The sequence below is a fragment of the Mus caroli genome, chromosome 13, assembly GCF_900094665.2.
Source record: "Mus caroli chromosome 13, CAROLI_EIJ_v1.1, whole genome shotgun sequence".
NCBI lineage: Eukaryota > Metazoa > Chordata > Mammalia > Rodentia > Muridae > Mus > Mus caroli.
Genome location: NC_034582.1, coordinates 16,151,401 through 16,170,160, shown reverse-complemented (window position 1 = coordinate 16,170,160; position 18,760 = coordinate 16,151,401). Strand labels below are relative to the sequence as shown.

Below are 18,760 nucleotides of genomic sequence, written 5' to 3'. Positions count from 1 at the left end.
CTCTCCAGCCTGACATTTATAATTAATAAAAGCATCAAAGCAAAGCATTACTCCATTCCCTTTCCTACTTTAGGCAGGTATACCTCTTTCTCCTTTGAGGGGTACTATCATCATGTGACTCTAAGCTGGTTCAGTGGAGGATATGGTGCAGTAAGTGTGTTTGTACAGGGGCCATCATTTTGAGAAGGGTATGATCAGGACACGTTGTCTATCTATGAAAGACGAGCAACATATAAAGCTGGCTAGGGTGTAATATGGAGCCTGGATCTAAAACCAACACAGCGTGGCCTACAATAGGTAACCTCAGGTGACTCACGGTTATTTGAGAACAAATCACTGTTGTTTTAAGTCACTGTCATTTGGAATGGTTGGTGGCTATTGTAATAACTGTGTGATAAAAGTTTATTTTCAATATCAACGTAATAAGCGAGATACCTCTTTTGTTCTTGTCCTGCTTCACTCTTATCATGTGATATACTATACAAATGAGTGGTCCATGATGCTAGTAGCTGGGCTGACCCTGTAGAGGAATGTTAACCTGAAGACCTTTTTCAGAACCTAGAAATAGCAACAGCCTAAAACAGATGACTAAAAGACACAAAAATAACATTGGTCTCTTTCTACATATAGTATTGTGACCATGTTGATATTTGTAAATACTGAATACTTTCATACCTCCTTTATTTCTACCTCAGCATGCTGCCCTCCTAACATCTCTATGTACCACTAGGGGCCCTGGAACTCTATGTAGACTAGACTGGCCTCAAACGCATAGAGATCTGCCTGCCTCTGCTTTCCGGGTGCTAGCATCAAAGGCGTACACTACTATGCTAGAGCTCATCAACCCACTTCCACAGTCATATCTCAAAGCTACTTATTGGTGGGGGCAGGGAATCCAAATCTACACTGACAATCACCACTGTGCAGTCATTTAATCAGTTTTTGCACACAGCAGATGAAGACCATGACAGCCCACATAAAACGGTTAGGCTTCTAGGTGGGACCTACTGCCAGCCTCGGTGAAGTGCATGCCTGCAAAAGTCTTCTTGGTGACTCCCTCTTTTCTGCAGAAAAGATTATTCATAATTCAAGTGCAAATATTGCTTTTGTCCTGTGGGATATAAGTCTTATTTATCATTCTTTCCTCATGGGCTATGGAAGCCCCAGCTTGTGATCTTCAAGCTAGTTTTATTCACTCTGCTCGTATGTTAGAAGCTATGAGAATTTATAGGTGGGACAGTCCTTCTTTGGGGAAGTTTGATGGAGTCTCCTCTCTAAGCCAGCTTCCATATTGGTTTGTCTATTTAAAGGTTAGAGTGCAAAAGAACAAGTTTCATGGTGGCATTTTCATAGTATGTGTCCTTATGAGGGGTCTCACTCATTGCCTTCCCTAGTGCTATCCCATGTCCCCTCCCCTAGTTGATATCCTTCTGTCCTTAGTTGGTCCCCTTTCTAACTATCACAATCACATCTTCCATCACCCTATGCCACAGCTCCCTTAAAATCTCTTTCTTCCCTATCATGATCCCCTTATAGCTTTGTGACCTTCATGTCACCTATATAACATACATGTGTATTTTTGTAAGAGAGTTTAAATTCAAGTTCTGCATATGAGATAGAACATGTAGTATTTATCTTTCAGAATCTGACTTTTTTTTCATTCAACATTATTACTTCTAGTTGTACCCATTTTCCTACAAATGCCATGATTTCATTTTTCTCTATGGCCATATAAAATTCCATTGCATATATGTATCACACATAAAAATTACACATTCATGTGTTGATAGGTATGCAGTCTGCTCAATTTCCTGTGCACTGTGAATAACTCAGCCTTAAACACAGATGTGGAAGGTACCTCTGTGGTACACACCACAGAGACTTAGCATTCTTCATATGTGTAACCTCCCCCAGCCTGAAACCTGCTTGCTCAGGGGTGGAGCTTGCGGCTCAATCGTTCTGCCACACCCACTGCTGGAGCTTGCCGCTTTGCTGTTCTGAAGCCATCACGTGGTCACCCTGCTACTGGACCCCAAGATTATTTGGCGGGAATCGGGCCCCTTTCCCCTGCTTCATAACTGCGTGCAGAATAGTAAAATAGAGCTTTGATCAGAATGACTGTCTTAGCTGCATCTTTCTCTCACCGCCTAGCCCTTCTTCTCTTCCAGGTTTCCAAAATGCCTTTTCCAGCCTAGAACCCAGACATGTGAGCTGCTGGCCGGACACAACACATATGTAAGATAGCTCAATCATATGGCAATTCTATTTTCAGATTCTTGAGGAATGTCTACACTCATTTTCATGGTGGTCACATCAGTTTTCATTTCCCCACATCTTTGCCAGAATCTGTTTTCTTGACAATAGTCATTCTGACGATGGAAAGATGGAATCTTTAAGGATTTAGTTCTTAGAAAATTTCAGTGAGATGGAATCTTCAGCCAGCTTAATTCACATTTCCTCATGGCTAAGAATGTTGAGTTTTAAAAGCATCGATTATTGTTTTTATTTCTTCTTCCAAGAACTGTCTCTTCACTCCAGTGAGCCATTGTTGATAGCAGGATTTGGCCTTTGGCATGTTCCATTTTTGTAGTTCTTTATATATCTTGATATTAATTTCCCATCTGATGTATAGGTGACAAAGATTTTTCTTTTTACCATTCTGTGTCTGTATCTTCACTCTACTATATCCTTCGATGTAAAGAAACCTCTTAATTTCATGTAAACCCACTTTATATCCTGTGCTGTTGCAGTCCCGTTCAAAAGAATCATTGTCTATGCCTGAATTTTGAAGTGCTTTCCCCTAGTAGTTTTAAATTTTCACATCTTATATTAATGCTTTTGACTGCCCTCTACATTGATTTTTTTAATGGAAAATGATAGATACTAGATCTAGTTTCACTGTATTATACATGGAAATCCAGTTTCCCCCGCACTATTTGTTAAAGAGAGACTGTCTTTTCTCCAGTGTATGCATTTGATAGATCGGTCAAAAATTAGGTCATTGTAACTGTGTTCATTTATTTCTGGGTCTTCTATTCTATTCTACTGGTTTACATGCCTGCCTTTGTGCCAGTAGCATGCTGTTTGTGTAATATAAATTGAGATTATGTATTATGAAGAGCATGGCTCTTTATGCTAATAATTGATGTTATTTGTTCCATATAAATTTTAAGATTTTTTTTTCTGGGATTCTAATGGGAATTTCATTGAATCTGTAGGATACTTTTTATAGTACAGCCATTTTTGCAACATTAATTTTGCCTATCAATAAAAATGGAAGCCCTTTCAATATTTTTAGTGATGTTTCCAACTTCTTTCTTCAACATCCTAAAGTTTTCATTGTTAAGGTCTATCTTGGCTACATTTATCCCTAAAATTTTTAGTATTTTGAAGCTATTGTGAATAGATGTTTCTTGGTAAAAGATTTTCTATACTGGCATACAGAAAAGCTATAGACGTTTATATGTTGATTTGGTATCCTGCTTCTTTGCTGAAATGTTTTTCACATTTGAGTTTCCTGGTGAAGTATTTAGAGTCTTCAGAAGAATAGGATCATGTCATCAGCACATAAGGATAATTTAACTTCTCCCTTTTCAATCTGTACGCTTTGGTTTCTTCATCTTGTCTTGTTCCTCTAGATAAGATTTTGAGTACTATATTGAATACTAGAGAGAAGAGGCACTATTGTTTTGATCAAGATTTACAGGAAATGCTTTGATATTTTCCCCATTTAGAATAATGTTGGCTGTGTGTTTGTCATGTATAGGTTTTATTAAGTTGAGTTATGTTCTATTCCTAGATTTTTCATGGCTCTTGTCAGGAAGAGTTACTGAAGGCTGTTTGCTTATTCATCAATTGAGATGGTTGTCAAGTTTCTGTCCCTCAGTCTATTTACAGGTTGAATTAAACTTCTTATTTTGCCTGTTTTGAACCAACCTTGCATGCTTGGGAAGAAAAGGTATATAATCATATTAGTGTGTTTTTAAATTTGATTTGCAAGAATTTTATTGGGACTTTTTGTATCTGTGTTTATGAGGATAATTGGTTTACAGTTTTGTTTCTTGTGTTCTTTAACTGCTCTTGACATTGGGGTGATCTGTCTTCATGGGATGGGGTTGGAAGTGTCTTGCCTTCCTATTTTATGAGACAGACTGAGGAGTCTTTGTGTCACTTCTTCAAAGTATAGGGGAATTCCACAGTGAATCCATCTGCTGGGGTTCCTTGGGAGACTTTTTATTATGCTTCAATCTCTTTGATTGCTGAAGAGCAAGCTCCCAGCCTGCACCTCTCTCTGTCCTTCGGTGCTGGGGTTACAAGTGTGTGACTACACACGACCTTTTACTTGGCTGGTGTTAATCCTCACTCCGTTCTTCAGATTTGTTCAGCCATCTTATGCATTAAGTCATCTCAGCCTTTGTATTTTAATTTTGCATTTCTTTGTTATTGCAAACACTAAAAATTTACAGAACTGTAGTTAAGATTATTTCCTTTGGCTTCCTCTTATAGTATCAAGATAAAGACACTGGGGTACTTCTTGAATGCTGCCCACCCTGGGATGGTGTGTGTCTGCTATGTTTTCTAAGCCTCAGAAAATGTTGCACAGCTTTGAGAGAGAATAGCTTGCATAGAATTTTGGATGTATAGTCTTTCCTCCCAAAGCACTGTGGAAGTGACTTCATTGGGCTTTAAAATTCAGCATTGTGATGAAAGCCAAAGCCAAATGAATTGTTCCTATTGTCTACCTGTTTCTTTTTGTCCTCCCTCATTTTCAGAAGAACATTTGCAAGATTTTGCTTGATCTTTGGAAATAAAAGTCGGACATGATGAGGAAGAAGTTTGTGTTGATACTTTGACCTCAGTGGGAGTTTTGATCAAAGACCATAATTTTATTATTATTTGGTGAGTCACAGCTTTCTCTCTGCTGATGGCTTTTCTCTTTCTGGGTTTCTTATTCAACACCCAGGAGCACCTGACATGCCTTTCATCCCAAATGCTTCATTTTCCTCTGAGACTCCCAGGTCAGATGACTCTTTTGGACATCCTGCTTTTGGTGCACTCCAGCTTCCTGGTTGGTATTGGTGCTCCAGTTGTGCCTCTGGTAAGAGCAGTTTTCTTTGATCCTGCATTGCTGTCAGCACCATCTCCCACCAATCATTGTCAAGATTTGGAATTTACTGTTTTCTACAAATCACTTTTCTTCCTCTAGCCATTTCTCAAATGGATACATAAAAATTCCTTCTAGATTTCCCCCCATATTTTACATGTAGGAATGTTTTACCTGCGTTTATGTGTGTGAACCACATGTGTGCCTGATTCTCGAGGAGGTTAAAAGGAAGTGTCATATCATACTCTGTGAACCTGGACTTATGGATGGTTGTGAGGCATCACGTGGTACTGGGAATTGAATTAAGATCCTCCACAAGAGCAGCAAGTGCTCTTAACCATTACTCCACTAAGTCATTACCCCAGTTCCCCCAAATCACCTTTTTTCCTACCCAAGTATTTTGTATATTCAGATGTTCAGATGTGCTTCCATGTTGCTCAGTTTTCCAACAGGATTAGGGGATGGGTGTTTGGAGAGTGTTTGGGTTAGTGGTCAATCTACTTAATTTGGAGAGAACATTTAACTCTGAAGTTTGATGACTTGAGATTGGTTTTTGCATTCTAGGAGCCAGAAGAATCACATCCAGAGATGGCTACATGACAAGGGCTTCCACTCTGCCCCCATCCATGAACATGCATGCCCTCTCTAGCTATAATGGACAGGGAAGTTCTTGCCATGATCTGTTGTGTACCTCACATTTCTTACTGCACTGCTTGAGCCAAGTCCAACCCAGAAGTGCACTTCAGTCATGAATTATCACTTGCAGGGCTCTGGGTCAGATGCATGCAGGACTTCATGGCTACAAAAGCAACTCTGAGCCCTGTGTTCAGAAAGACTTGGCACCTGGTTTAATGCTCAGCTTAAGAGTCATCTATTTGCATTGCAAGTGTTACATAAACATGTGCCAACGAGGTAGCTGGAAGCTACACCCATACAGGATTCTGTCTTCTGCCATCTCCAAGGGAATTTGGCCACTCATTCTCCCAATACAACTCCTTCCTCTGCAGATGCTGTATTCTCCAATGGAATAGTGGCTGTGTAGTATAATGGGGAAAGGTCTGTCTTCTGATGGTGCCCCCTGGCCCTGTGGGAAACTAGGCACAAGAAAAGTAAGAGTTTGGGTCTGGAATGGAAACAGTTGTTTTCTTGCTAGCAGTGGGCAAAGAAGGTGATTTCCATCTCCTGACCTAGTACTTGCCCTGTCTCAGGGCAGAGATTTGAAGACTGTTAGACTCAATTGACTATTGCAGACCTAGAATAGCAAGTTATGAGCAAAGGAGGTACCTGATTGAATTGAAATTCTGAGGTATATTGGGAACTCCAGAAGGTTTAGGTCTGTGTGTCTCAGGGATGATGAGTCTGCACTTGTCCTGGGTACCTTCTGTCTAAGGAAGCACTTGGTCTGGCAGATCTGGGCTTATCTGAGCATCCTTCCAGCCTCTCTGAGTCTGGCTAGTATTTCTCTGTTCTGGGCAGTTCAAAGCAACCTCCAATGATGAGTTGCCAAATAATTGTGCAATTTTGGCAGTTTCATACGAGTCCAATGCTTTTTCTATTGTACATAAGAACAGCATTGCATAACATAAAGATGAACAGCATGTCCATGCTGGTAATTTAAGATTTAAAATTTGTTAGAATGTTTAATGGCAAATTAAAATCACCGTGTTAAAGAGGACACTGCCAAAGAAAATGAAAAGAAGAGAACCTTGTAGTTTAGCAACTATCTTAGTTTAGAGTTTCTATTCCTGTGGTAAAAAGCAACGTGAGGAGGAAAGAGCTTACGTCAGCTTGCACTTTTGTATCACGGTCCACCACTGAGCATAGTCAGGGCAGGAACTCTAACAGGGCAGGAACCTGAAGGCACAAGTTGATGCAGATGCCATGGAAGAATGCTGCTTGCCTGCTTGCTTCCCACAGCTTGGTTTCTTATAGCTCTAAGGCAGTGTTTCTCAACTTGGGGGTCCTGGTCCCTTCAGGAGTCACATATCACATACCCTTCATGTCAGGTAGCTAGCTTTACAATTCATAAAAATAGCAAAATTACAGTTATGAAATAGCAATGAGATGATTTTGTGGTTGGAGGACACCACAACCTGAGGAACTGCATTGCAGCCCTAGGAAGGTTGAGAACCACTTCTATGGAACATCAGCCAGGAGTAGCCAGGTTGAGAACCACAGCCAGCTGAGCCCTCCCACATCAATCATCAATCAAGATAAAGTGTTATAGACTTGCCTATAGGACAATCCAATGGGGGTGTTTTCTCAGTTGCATTTTCTCCCAATATGGCTCTAAGTTGTAGTAAAATGACTCAAAACTAATGAGCACAATTGACGCATTTCAACTCGAAAACATCTTCTTTCAACTAGAACCTTTCCTCTTCAACTTATCCCCAAAATGATATGTTCCTATTAATATGACAATATAAAATATCCTAACCTTTAAAACATACTAATCTTAAAATGTTAAAAAAAATTCCATCTTTTTAATTATCTAAAGTCTCTCTAACCAGGAAATAGTAAAAATCAAATCAAAGCAAAACCAAATTCAACAGTATAAAACGTTCAGTGCTTAACATCTGGAACCCACTCATGATTCTTCTAGGCTCTGAAGGGCCTGTGTAGGTGGTTCTTCCCAGCCGGCCATCTGAAGCAGACCTAATTTGTCTTATAGGCTCAGGCTGTTTCCAATTCTCCAATTGTGGCTGTCCTTGGTGGTTGTGCTATGGTACTGGCATTTTCTGCTGCAACTTGGCTGCACATTCACAAATAGCCTTTTCTGGGTTTCTTTTAGGGATGTGAACTCTGCAATATGGTGCCAAGTCTCAACTTTTCTCCACTACCCTTTCAATCCTGGGCCTTCTACTGTAACTGTGGCTGCACCTCAAACAGTAATCACTCCCAGTTTCTTCTCATGGACTCCAACTCTGCCACACAGTCCAATGCCTCAGTTGACTTCTATCACTCCTTCCTATCATTAAAGCAGACACACTTGGGTTTGGCTGCCAGCATGGGATGCAGCTCTAGTCCCCTATGGACTGTAGCTTCTGTATGCCGACCTTTAGGGAATCCTCTCAGATTTATGATCCTCAATGATGCTGTTCTCTTCTTAATCACAGATAATTTCTCAGCTTCAGCTAGGCAGCACCAATTGTTCCAATGGAGCAAATGTTTTACTTCAGTGGTGCTGGTCTCTTGTTTATTAGAGCCAGCTCTTCAACTCCAGATGATCAGATGCCATAGATACATAATTCAAACTATTGAAAGGCCCGATAGGGTGTGGTGCTGAGTTCTGCCTCTCTCAGGGTGTCCAGGTGCTCAGAGAGAAAAGAGTGAAGTCTGGTACAGGTCGGGGTCGCAGTCTGCTCTCCCTCTGGAGCATTAGATGCTGCTGTCCACCAGATTCAGGAGGGGGAAGCAGAGTTGGAGATGAGCAGGTTCTGTTCCAGGTACTGTGCTACCTTACTGAATACTTGTGACCACCTTGTTGGGGGTCTTTGGGTATGTTCTCCGAGGTAGACACGGAAACTCAACATGAACCTAAAGCAAGCAGGAAGTCTTTAATTCCTGATGCTTTCCACAAATGATTAGATAATAGACATGTCCTACCATGCACATCTCTATTTTTCATTTATATGAAAAGCATCTCTACCTTTATTTTGCACTGGGCCCTGACAGTTGTGTAGATGGCTCCAGCCCAGGTATTGGCACATTCTCTCATGACAACTCCCACCTTAGGAAGCTGAAGCTTCAGATGACGGTGCCCTTTGTTTGGTTGTGGCATTCAGACTGCCCTGCCCTGCTCTCTTGGTCTTAGCCTTTGTCACATAAGTCCTAGGTGTTTGCACAGTTTAACTGGGGAAGATAATAGTCCTCCTGATAAGCTGGCAGGTGTGTGCCCAAGTGGTAAGCCAAGAACAATCAATCAGTTGTCATTCTATTTCACCCCATATTGTAGTCCCTTGGCATTTGTGAGGAATGGTTTCTGAATACCTTTGACTACCAAATTTTTAGATACTCAAGCCTCTTATATAAAATAGAACAGTGTTTGCATATGACCACCAACAGCCCCTGACACTTTTAAATACCCCTGGATTACTTACAATCCCAAATACAATATGAGTGCTGTGTCAATGGTTCATGTGCTATAGTTTTCAAGGAATAATGACAAGAAAAAGTCTGCATGCCTATTACAAATGCTGTCGACATAGCCTGCTTGCGGCCTCTATCTATAGTTGGTTGATTCGGTGGGTGTGGAACTTGCCCGTATGTGTAGTTGCCTGTATCCCCGATCTGATCACCTGTCACATGAAACCCCCTTCCATACTGCCCAGTGTTTGACAGGGTCAGTGCTTACTGGTGTCTTCCTCCTTTCCGTGTTAGCTGCGAGTCTATCGTTTATGATGACTGTTGCACTATGGTTTTTACAAACAAAACAAAACAAAACAAAACCAAAAAGCAAAAAACCTTCCAGGGCCTTTTTGTTCTTCAGGAAAGGGTGGGAGGTTTCTATGTCCCTTATGCTCTGCCATGGAGCACGGCTATCAGGATCCCAGAAGCCTGCTCTTTCCAGCCTCATCCTGATTATAGACAGCATCCAAGCTGGAACGACTCCTCATGCTCCTGACTTCCAGGGGAAATCTGAAACATGACTGTGTTCCTTCTGCATAGCAGCTGGGCTTGACTGCCATCTTTACCTTTCTTCTGGTGGGAGCTGGGTTGAGGCTGAGAAGGTGAGGAGGAGAAACCCTTTGCCTTTGTTTGCCTGGAACTGAGAGTGGAGATACTCCCCCACCCCCACCCCCACTACCTTTATAGTAGCAGTAGTGATTTTGCAAAGGGAAATCTGCACCTGTTTGGAGCTGGCTTCACAATGAGAACACAGAGAACAAAAGCAAAGGCCAGCACATCCGGAATGGGAACTGCCAAAATTACTTACCACAGACATCTGTGAAGCTGTCAGCCATTCAGGGGGGATGTGAAAATGAGCCCCAGCTGAGTCTCCCAGCAAAATGATTCCCCTGGGCTGTGAACCTAGGAAGCACAATTTATTTACATTATTTATATATGCAAGCCGTGGGCAGCCTCCAGAGTGAGTAGCTATGTGTGCAGATAGCCTGGTGTGTATGGAATGCACAGTACACCCCAACAGTGATACATTGCCACTTTTCATGTGTTGGAGAGTGTGAGGGGAGCATTTAGGAGGCGGGTGGAATTTGTCAGCTGTTGGAACTGCTAGCTAAGCAGCCACAAACACAGGTGTGCTCTCTGGCTCAGCATAACAGCAACTGCTGCACAACAGCCAGAGCGAATGATGGATGGACACGTGAATCAGGCTTGATTTGAGTTCAGAAATACGCCTTACATTTTGGTTCTGGAAATGGCTGTCTTAGTGAACACAGCAATTCTCTTTAAGAGCTAATGACCTCATGGAGCAATTTTGATAGTTTAAAGATGTGATGGTCTCTTAAAGTCTTTAAATTCACATACACAAAAGGCACTGGATGGACAATTCTGGCTGATTAATAGAGAGAAGGAGATAGAAAGGTCTCTGAGCAGCCTGCATGTCTGGATGTCAGAATCACTTAATCAGATTCTGAGACGCTTCCACACAAATCACTTACTGGTGGGTACACCCTTCTAACCACTTATTGGCCTAGAAAAATCAAATTACCCCTTCAGAGTCAGATAAGTCTTTTTTCCTCTATCCCCAAACCACTGGAAGGAGGCAGAGGATGGCCCAGCCTATCTGTTGGAGCTCCCTAGTCTATGGAAGCTGCCCCTGGACCATAAGAATGGAGACAAAGAGGGTTTAGGACACCTAGGTGGATGATGTGGAGTTTCGGGGTTCTTCCTTCCTAGGCTCACTAGCCCAGAAGGTTTAGTGCTTCATCTAAGTCTAGACTTAGTTATTACTGTGGTTGCTGTTTATTGTAGTCCTGGAGACTGAACCTTGGACCTCACACATACAACACTAGTGTTTTAGCACAGAGCCACTTCCCAAACTCCAGATTTATTCACAGCTTTATCTCCTCCTTTTCTTCTTGTAGTACTGAGGATTAAACTGAGGAGCCAGCACATGCTAAGCAAATGCTCTACCACTCACTATGCTATACCCGAGGCCATCTTTTTACTTTTTATTTTGAGACAGGGTCTCCTTAACTTCCTCATCCTTTTGAGTATTTGAGATTACAGTCCTGTGTCACCAGGCTTGGTTATAAGTATTTTTTGGTCACTCAACAAATATTTCTAATTTGTAATTATATTATTTACAATTTATAAATTGTACTACTTATAATTATGCAATGGGCCTTTCAATTTCCTCTCTTCTTCTCTGCCCCTCTGAGAGCATAGAAACATTTAGGTTTTAGGTTGATCTTTGTCAATTACGTTTGATCAAGTATAGCCCTTAGGATAAAATTAGAGTAGTTATCCAGGTAATACCTGTTGAATGAGTGCTTAACCAAAAAAGCATCTTCAAGGCAGGGGGAGTATTGACTAGCATAAAACGGGCATCGGGTGGGGATGCCCTAGTTTTTTGTTTACTCCCTGGGGTTGGTTTTTCAGATTGGTGGCTCAGATGCCCAGGCATTTGGGCTTTTGGAGCAGGAAGCTTTTGCTTTAGTTATTTCTGGAACTCTCTGCCGGCTGGAGCCTGGCTTCTCTCTTAGGTCATTCAGATGTTCATCTTTAGAGACTGTCTCCCCATCATAGGGTGATTAACCTTGACATATGTTGAAAAGGACATGCAAATGATTAAATATTACTTCCTGTGTCATTATTTGGAAAAGTCCCAGATTTTGATTACTCTGCCATCCACCCTGCAGTCTTCTCTAATGTTGTCATTAAGGTTTCCAGTCCCCAAGTGAAAGAGCCGATTAAACAAATTACATCTGCATCTTCTAGATCTGCCTCCTCTTCTAGTACTGTCTTTTTCCTATTGATTCTAAAAACTAATATAAATTAGGTTCTTTAAAGTAACTGCTGACCTCAAACACTGCTACATAAGGACATGTACGTATTTTTTTTCTCTTTCATTTGACTCAACTCAGAAAGAAGCATCTACTGTAGTATGGCACTGTCTTGTAGTTTATACCTTCACAGAATTTCTTCTCATATGGAATTCCATCTTTCGGATCAATACCCTTTAAAAGAGAGATGAAGAGATTAGCAGTGTGGTTTTAAATGTATGAGACACATACACTAAATCCTTCCCAACTGAATTTAACATGCAAAGGCAAATCAATATATGAAACCCATTCAAGCCTTTTGGGCCCCTAATCCAGCATAGCAATACTTCATGGAATGAGTTGGGTTTAAGAGGAATTGGGGATAGTACAGAAAGATAACAGAAGATGAGACCCAGTGCTTCAGAGCAATCTGGGCCAACCATTTAGAAGAAGAGCTGGTCAGCGTGACTCTTCTTGGACCACTGAAGACTGATTGAGTCTTGAGGACTTAGTCAGGGGTGTGTTTCTACAGTCTCTAAGCTGGAGATAAAAGTGTCCAGATACCTCAGGAACACCAATTTTCATCATTTCACCCTTTCACCCCACACTTATCCCAGGGGACATTGATGACGAGTAGAAATGCTTGTGGTTGTCACAATGCGATGGCATACTCTTGATATCTTGGGGACAGCAGCATAGGAGGCTGTAAAATGCCCTACAGCTTATAAGATGACATGTTGAACTCAAATGTTGACAACTCCAGGAGTTTAGAAACCCAAGAAGGGCAAGTTGGTCCTGAACGGGACTAAGTTACCACAATCAAACCTCCAAAGTGAAGTGGGACAGTCAGTGGAGCACCTCTCTCTTGGAAGAGGCAGTAGTAGTATTTTAAGACAAAAGTGCTTGGTGGCCAGGCTAGGATGAAAGCATTGAGCTCTTGCTCCTGGTCTTGAAAGCCCCATGTCCAGAAGGAAATGCTGTGCTGGGAAGTCCACAAAGAAATGGAAGCACCCAGCTTTGTTTGCCCTGTGCCTCCTGCTCTTAACTCTGACAAGAGCCATGCCCCCACTCATACGCACATATTCACAAACACCACACACACATTCACACAGACTCACATACCACTCACATTCACTCACACACATTCATGCACATACATTCATACACACACTCACACACAGACACTCACATTCACATACACATTCACATACTCATATTCACACACTCATACACATTTACACACACACTCACACACATTTACACACACATTCATACACACTCACACACACTCATACGCATTCACCACACATTAACATATACACATTCACATAAACATTCACACACACACGCACACATGTTAAAATACACGTACATTCATACACACACATTCACACATACTCACACACATTCACACACACATTCACATACACGCACACACACTCATATGCATTCAACACACACATTAACATACATATACACACACATTCACACACACATTCACATACACGCACACACACTCATATGCATTCAACACACACATTAACATACATATACACACACATTCACACACACACACACACACTCAACACACACATACCAGGCACACACACATACCACAGTCAACATTACAGCCAGTGGCTACTGTGTAATCAGGGGCTGGCCTTGATGGCTACAGTCTACTTGGTCCTGAGTTTGGGATCCTGAGACATTTTTCCTCTGCAAAAAGGGACAAGTATGAAGATCTGAAGATCACGTCTCTTTCTAATTATGAATGATCAGCTTCAGGTTTTGCCTCCTGTCTTTGCTTCGCCATCTCTTTATGGAGATGGCATTACATGTCACAAAAATGTAGAGACAAAGAAAGCATTCTCACATACTAATCCTTTGTTCTGAGGTAGGACAACAAAGCTCCGGTTTATCACAAAAAAGAGCTACCTTGGGTCCTCTACACTGTAAAGCTCTAGTGCTGATATTCTATCCCATAAAAAGGTAGCATGACTGAGGGTAGAATGTTGGACGTTGGCACAGTTATCTGCCATGCCGTCTATATTCCAGAAGCCACAAGCCACAAGCCCTGATGCACACTGGAGGAAATTGCTAGGGCAAGCCTAGGTCACTGGTGTCCTGGTGAGAGAACAATGCTAATGGGAAGTTTCTTCTCTTTGTCTAAGCAGAAGAATGAAGCAACAGTTTCCTTCAAAGCCAGGAATCCTTATCTTCCATGTTCCTTGTTTGCATAGTTCCTACATATGAAAGTGCTGGGGCTGGCTGAGAACATTATAGATCACTGGTTCTCAACCTGTAGTCATGCTACAGGTGGCATATCAGCTATTCTGTGTATCAGATATTTACATTATGAGTAATATAGCAGTAGTAAAATTACAGTGATGATATAGCAACAAAATAATTTTATGGTCAGGGGTCAGCACAGCAGGAGGAACTGTATGAAATGGTCTCAACACTCAGAATGTTGAGAATCACTGTTCTAGGAGAAGCAGAGAGGCCATGCTGTCATTGGTAGGATGTAAGTATCCCCATATCAGCACTTCAGGCTCGTGAAAAAAATGACCTCAAAAGAAACTGACCTGAATTTCCAAGACTCTGATGATTTGTAAGGATTTCTTTCATGTTTCTAAGTAATTATCTGGTTTCATACTTGAATTTGTGTTTATAAGTTGGCTTCTTTTTTTTTCCCACAAGGACCCTCAAATCATGTAAATTTAAGACGACTGTAGCATATGAATCTGCAGCCATTGCTGCCCACAGGTAAGTCTTGGGCTGGCTTTCTCCTTTCTCCCTGTTTCTCTTCTTGAAAGCTACAAACCCATTATGTGTAGAGAACTGGGCAGCAGGATCAGAAGCTTTGGGGAGTGGGTGATGCATGCAGGGTAATTGCCGTGCTCCCTGACAAGGCTCATGAAAGAAAACAAATGGGTGCGACAAAATGGTTCCAACACCTGTGTGTGTGCTGCAAGACTGTTACCATCAACTCCCCTTCCATCACATTGTTCACCTGTGTGTGTGCTGTAAGACTGTTACCATCAACTCCCCTTCCATCACATTGTTCACCTGTGTGTGTGCTGCAAGACTGTTACCATCAACTCNAGACTGTTACCATCAACTCCCCTTCCATCACATTGTTCACCTGTGTGTGTGCTGCAAGACTGTTACCATCAACTCCCCTTCCATCACATTGTTCATACAGAATGAAGACGTTAGACAGGGGCTACCACAGCATGGCTAAAAGGCACTGTGCCTGGGGGAGCTTGACACCACCACTGATGCTCTTCCTGTGTGTTAGAAAATCTCTATCCCTTATGCAAGCAGGGAAGAACAGGTCTTGTAGGCTCTCATCTTCCTGATGTGGCTTTAGAAAATACACCCTGGGGAGGGCAGAATGTAAGACATGGTGTTCGGATTCAAATCATTGCTTACCCAGATGCCATTACAGTTGGAGTCCTGATGGATATCCCAGTTGTCTGGCCTACGACGAAAACATCAGCATTGGGTTTTGGCACATACAGAATACTCAGTGAAGGTTCTATGAGCATGGTGTCACAGGAAATGGTACTGTAAGATAACTGTTCTTCAAGGGCACACTAAATGTGCTGTGACATGCAAAAACCTCCTCTTAGCCTCTGCATTCTTGATTTCTAGAAACCTAGTCTTGAAGCCAGCTTAGTGTTCCTGTGGCCAGTTTAGTTGTGGAGTGGTAAGCATAAGAAATAAGTCTGCAGACCATTTTCTTTAGCAAGGTGAAGCCACCAACATTGCTGGGAGCTGTGCAGCACCCATCAGCTTACAGATTTTATACCAGAATTAGTGTCAAATGGCGGCACAGCTCAGGACTCAAGCAGGATATGTGTCACCGTACATGGAGTTCACACCTTGCTCTAAGGGAACAGGACACAACTCCTGGGTCTGACTGGTAGAGTTCTCTTGGGAGTTGTGTCAATGTCTACAATCCTTTTTGTGTAACTTGTTTCTCTCACTAGACTGCTATGCCATAAAAGAAGTGACCTTTAGTCTTGTTTAGTGCCTAATGTTACCCGGTGTGCTTTGCAAGTATCAGGGTTATGTTAAACATATTTGGACAAACAGCTGTGTGCATGAATAAATGCAGGACCCTTCTGCAGAAACTGGGGTTCTCAAGGTTGGGGAAAGCTATTGTGTCTCACTCTAGTAAGAGTTACCTTCTGCCCGGGTACACTGTCTTGTCACTGTCATTACAGTCACGCCCTCGCCAGTGGTAGCCCCGCAGCGTCTGAAATTGAAGAGCACACACAGGAGGGTGATTATCCTGCTTTGACACTGCCCATAGTGAAGGTTAATCAGGGCTGTATAAGAGATATTGACATCTGCAATTTGTAATGCAAATATTGAAGATGGGTAGGGAAATGATGCTTAATATAAGATAAGCCATGTGAGGGAAAATAGGACACCAGACTCAGAAAAAAGTGGGAGTGTATGTTTAAATGAATGTGTGTTTAGGGGTGACATTGAGTGTGTGCCTGTGTGGAGGTGTTAGAGTGTATTCATATGCATATACTTGTGTGCATATGCATGTGTGCCCTTACATGTATGTGTGTGTGACAGGTGCCTGTGTGTGTGAGTGTATGTTAACCACCAGTCTTCTCAGGATATAAAATAATTGAACTGTTTTGCCAGTACTAAATCTTTTGTTGGATGATTTAAAAATAATCTATGCCAACTGCGAACCATTTGGATTCCTACGGTTCTGAATAGCTTTAAACAATCAGCAAACAAACAGGCAAGATGGCCAGCATAAATCAAATCAAATCTATTTTATCATATAATGTTGTTCCTTCTCGAGGTTGCTCATCCTTCGGGAAGTTCAGGGCAGGGCACCTGTTTGTTTGCTTTTCCAGAAACCTCACTGTCATGGTAACAACTCTAAACCAAAACCACACATGCACACACTTAAAGAGTAAGCTGAAGCAGGCTTATGAATTTCCAAAATAAGTCCACCACCCTTTTAGGAAACGATAGTCCCATGGAAAACTGCAGCTGCGCTGGAAAGATCAGGGAGCAGAACTGGGTGTATGGTTCACTTTGATGACTGGTGACTTTATGAAGTAAAAAAAAAATATGAAAATTGTGAACTGATATATGTTCATAAACAAAATTCAGTCTTGTTTTATTAAAGGAGAGAAGTTTGTAGATGAATTACAATATGCAATGAACAGCTGTTCATTCACAGCAATACTCACTGGGAAAACACTGTGCTTGTCTGAATCTACGTCTTTGAATGGCACGGCCTTCTTTATAGATCTAGAAAGGAAAACAAAACACCTGGTGAGCAGAGAAAAATAGAAATGATGTTTGTGAAAATAAGCCTCTTCGGATGCAGGCTGTTTATGTGACAGAAGCTGATCTAAAAATAAAGCCGGGCATCTGTGGGCCTATGAGAGCATCAGCTGCACTTGGCCAATCACTGTTCTTTATTCAACAGGACAGTTTTTCTCCATTGTTTAACTTGGGTCATTTGGAGAGGTAAAATAAATGAATTGGAGTTGTAGGGGACGTGGGATATCGATGTTATGGAACCCAGGAACTAGGAGACTGCATGTTGAGTCTACTCAGTGAACTGGCACTCCTGTGGCAACTTGAATAGGAACAGCCCCCATAGGCTCAGAGATTTGAATGCTGGGTCATTAGGGAGTAGCCCTACTTGTTAGAGATTAGGATTAGGAAGTGACTTGCTGGAGGAAACGTGTCATGTGGGGTGGACTTTGGGGTTTCAAATGCTCAAGCCAAGCTCAGTGTCTTTCTCTCTTCCTGCTACTGGTGGATCCAGATGTAAAACTCTAACGACTCCAGCACCATGTCTGGCTACATGCCAGAACTCTCCTTGATATGACAGTGCATCAAATCTCTGAACCTGTAAGCAAGCCTCAGTTAAATGCTTTCTTATATTAGCGTTCCTATGGCCATGGAACATTCTTCTATTCTTCCCAGCAATAGAACACCAAGACATCTCTAAATTGTGTTTGTACCCTTAGCATACTCTGTTAAGGAAATCTTTCTTTTTAACCACTCACTCTAATAATCTTGAGTATTTAATGAGCATTAGCTGGTAACTTACATTCCTCCTTATGAGATTGTGGAGCCAAAAACACATCAGTTATGATGGCCAACATAAATCAGATCAAACCTATGGATGCTTTGATAGGAAGGACATCCTTGTGCCTTGCTATAAGAGAGGTGCTTCCTTCTTCAAAGTGGCAGCACTGCTCTCATTTGGAGGAGAATCACATAGAGGACAGAAGAAGAATGCAGCCATGAGGTGGGATAAAGCTGTTCCGGGTACTTAACATTTAGCCTTAGTAACAGAGAACTGTCTGGGATTTTATAATGGTTTTCTGAATAAAGGACATCTAAACAGATTTGAGAGCTTTGAGGCAAATGAATGGAGCTCAAAGCAAGTGCAGTCAGTAGCTATAATCTATTCACTCTAAGAAGAGGGTTGGGAGTTTTGAGAGCTAATGAGAGCAGAGGTTGAATTCAGCTGTCAGGTTTATCCTATGCCAGATCCATGGCCACTGGAGAGTAACTTTACCTGTCTGAAAGGGATCAATAATAGTTCCTGCCTCATACAGAAAATGTGGTACATTTACACAATGGAGTACTACTCAGCTATTAAAAAGAATGAATTTATGAAATTCCTAGGCAAATGGATGGACCTGGA

General features: G+C 41.8%; 1 protein-coding gene across 2 annotated transcripts in view; it reads right to left on the bottom strand.

The window, feature by feature from the left end:
- The window catches only part of Aoah (acyloxyacyl hydrolase), a 202,897-nt gene that overhangs the window by 90,829 nt on the left and 93,308 nt on the right, over nucleotides 1–18,760 (bottom strand). For both annotated transcript variants that reach the window (XM_021180609.2, XM_029468428.1), the window contains exons 7-11: nucleotides 17,283–17,343; nucleotides 16,245–16,315; nucleotides 15,487–15,535; nucleotides 12,198–12,246; nucleotides 10,041–10,135 (exon numbers count right to left, since the gene is read on the bottom strand). In XM_021180609.2, the coding sequence (XP_021036268.1) occupies nucleotides 10,041–10,135; nucleotides 12,198–12,246; nucleotides 15,487–15,535; nucleotides 16,245–16,315; nucleotides 17,283–17,343 (325 nt within the window). The remainder of the gene's footprint in view (nucleotides 1–10,040; nucleotides 10,136–12,197; nucleotides 12,247–15,486; nucleotides 15,536–16,244; nucleotides 16,316–17,282; nucleotides 17,344–18,760) is intronic.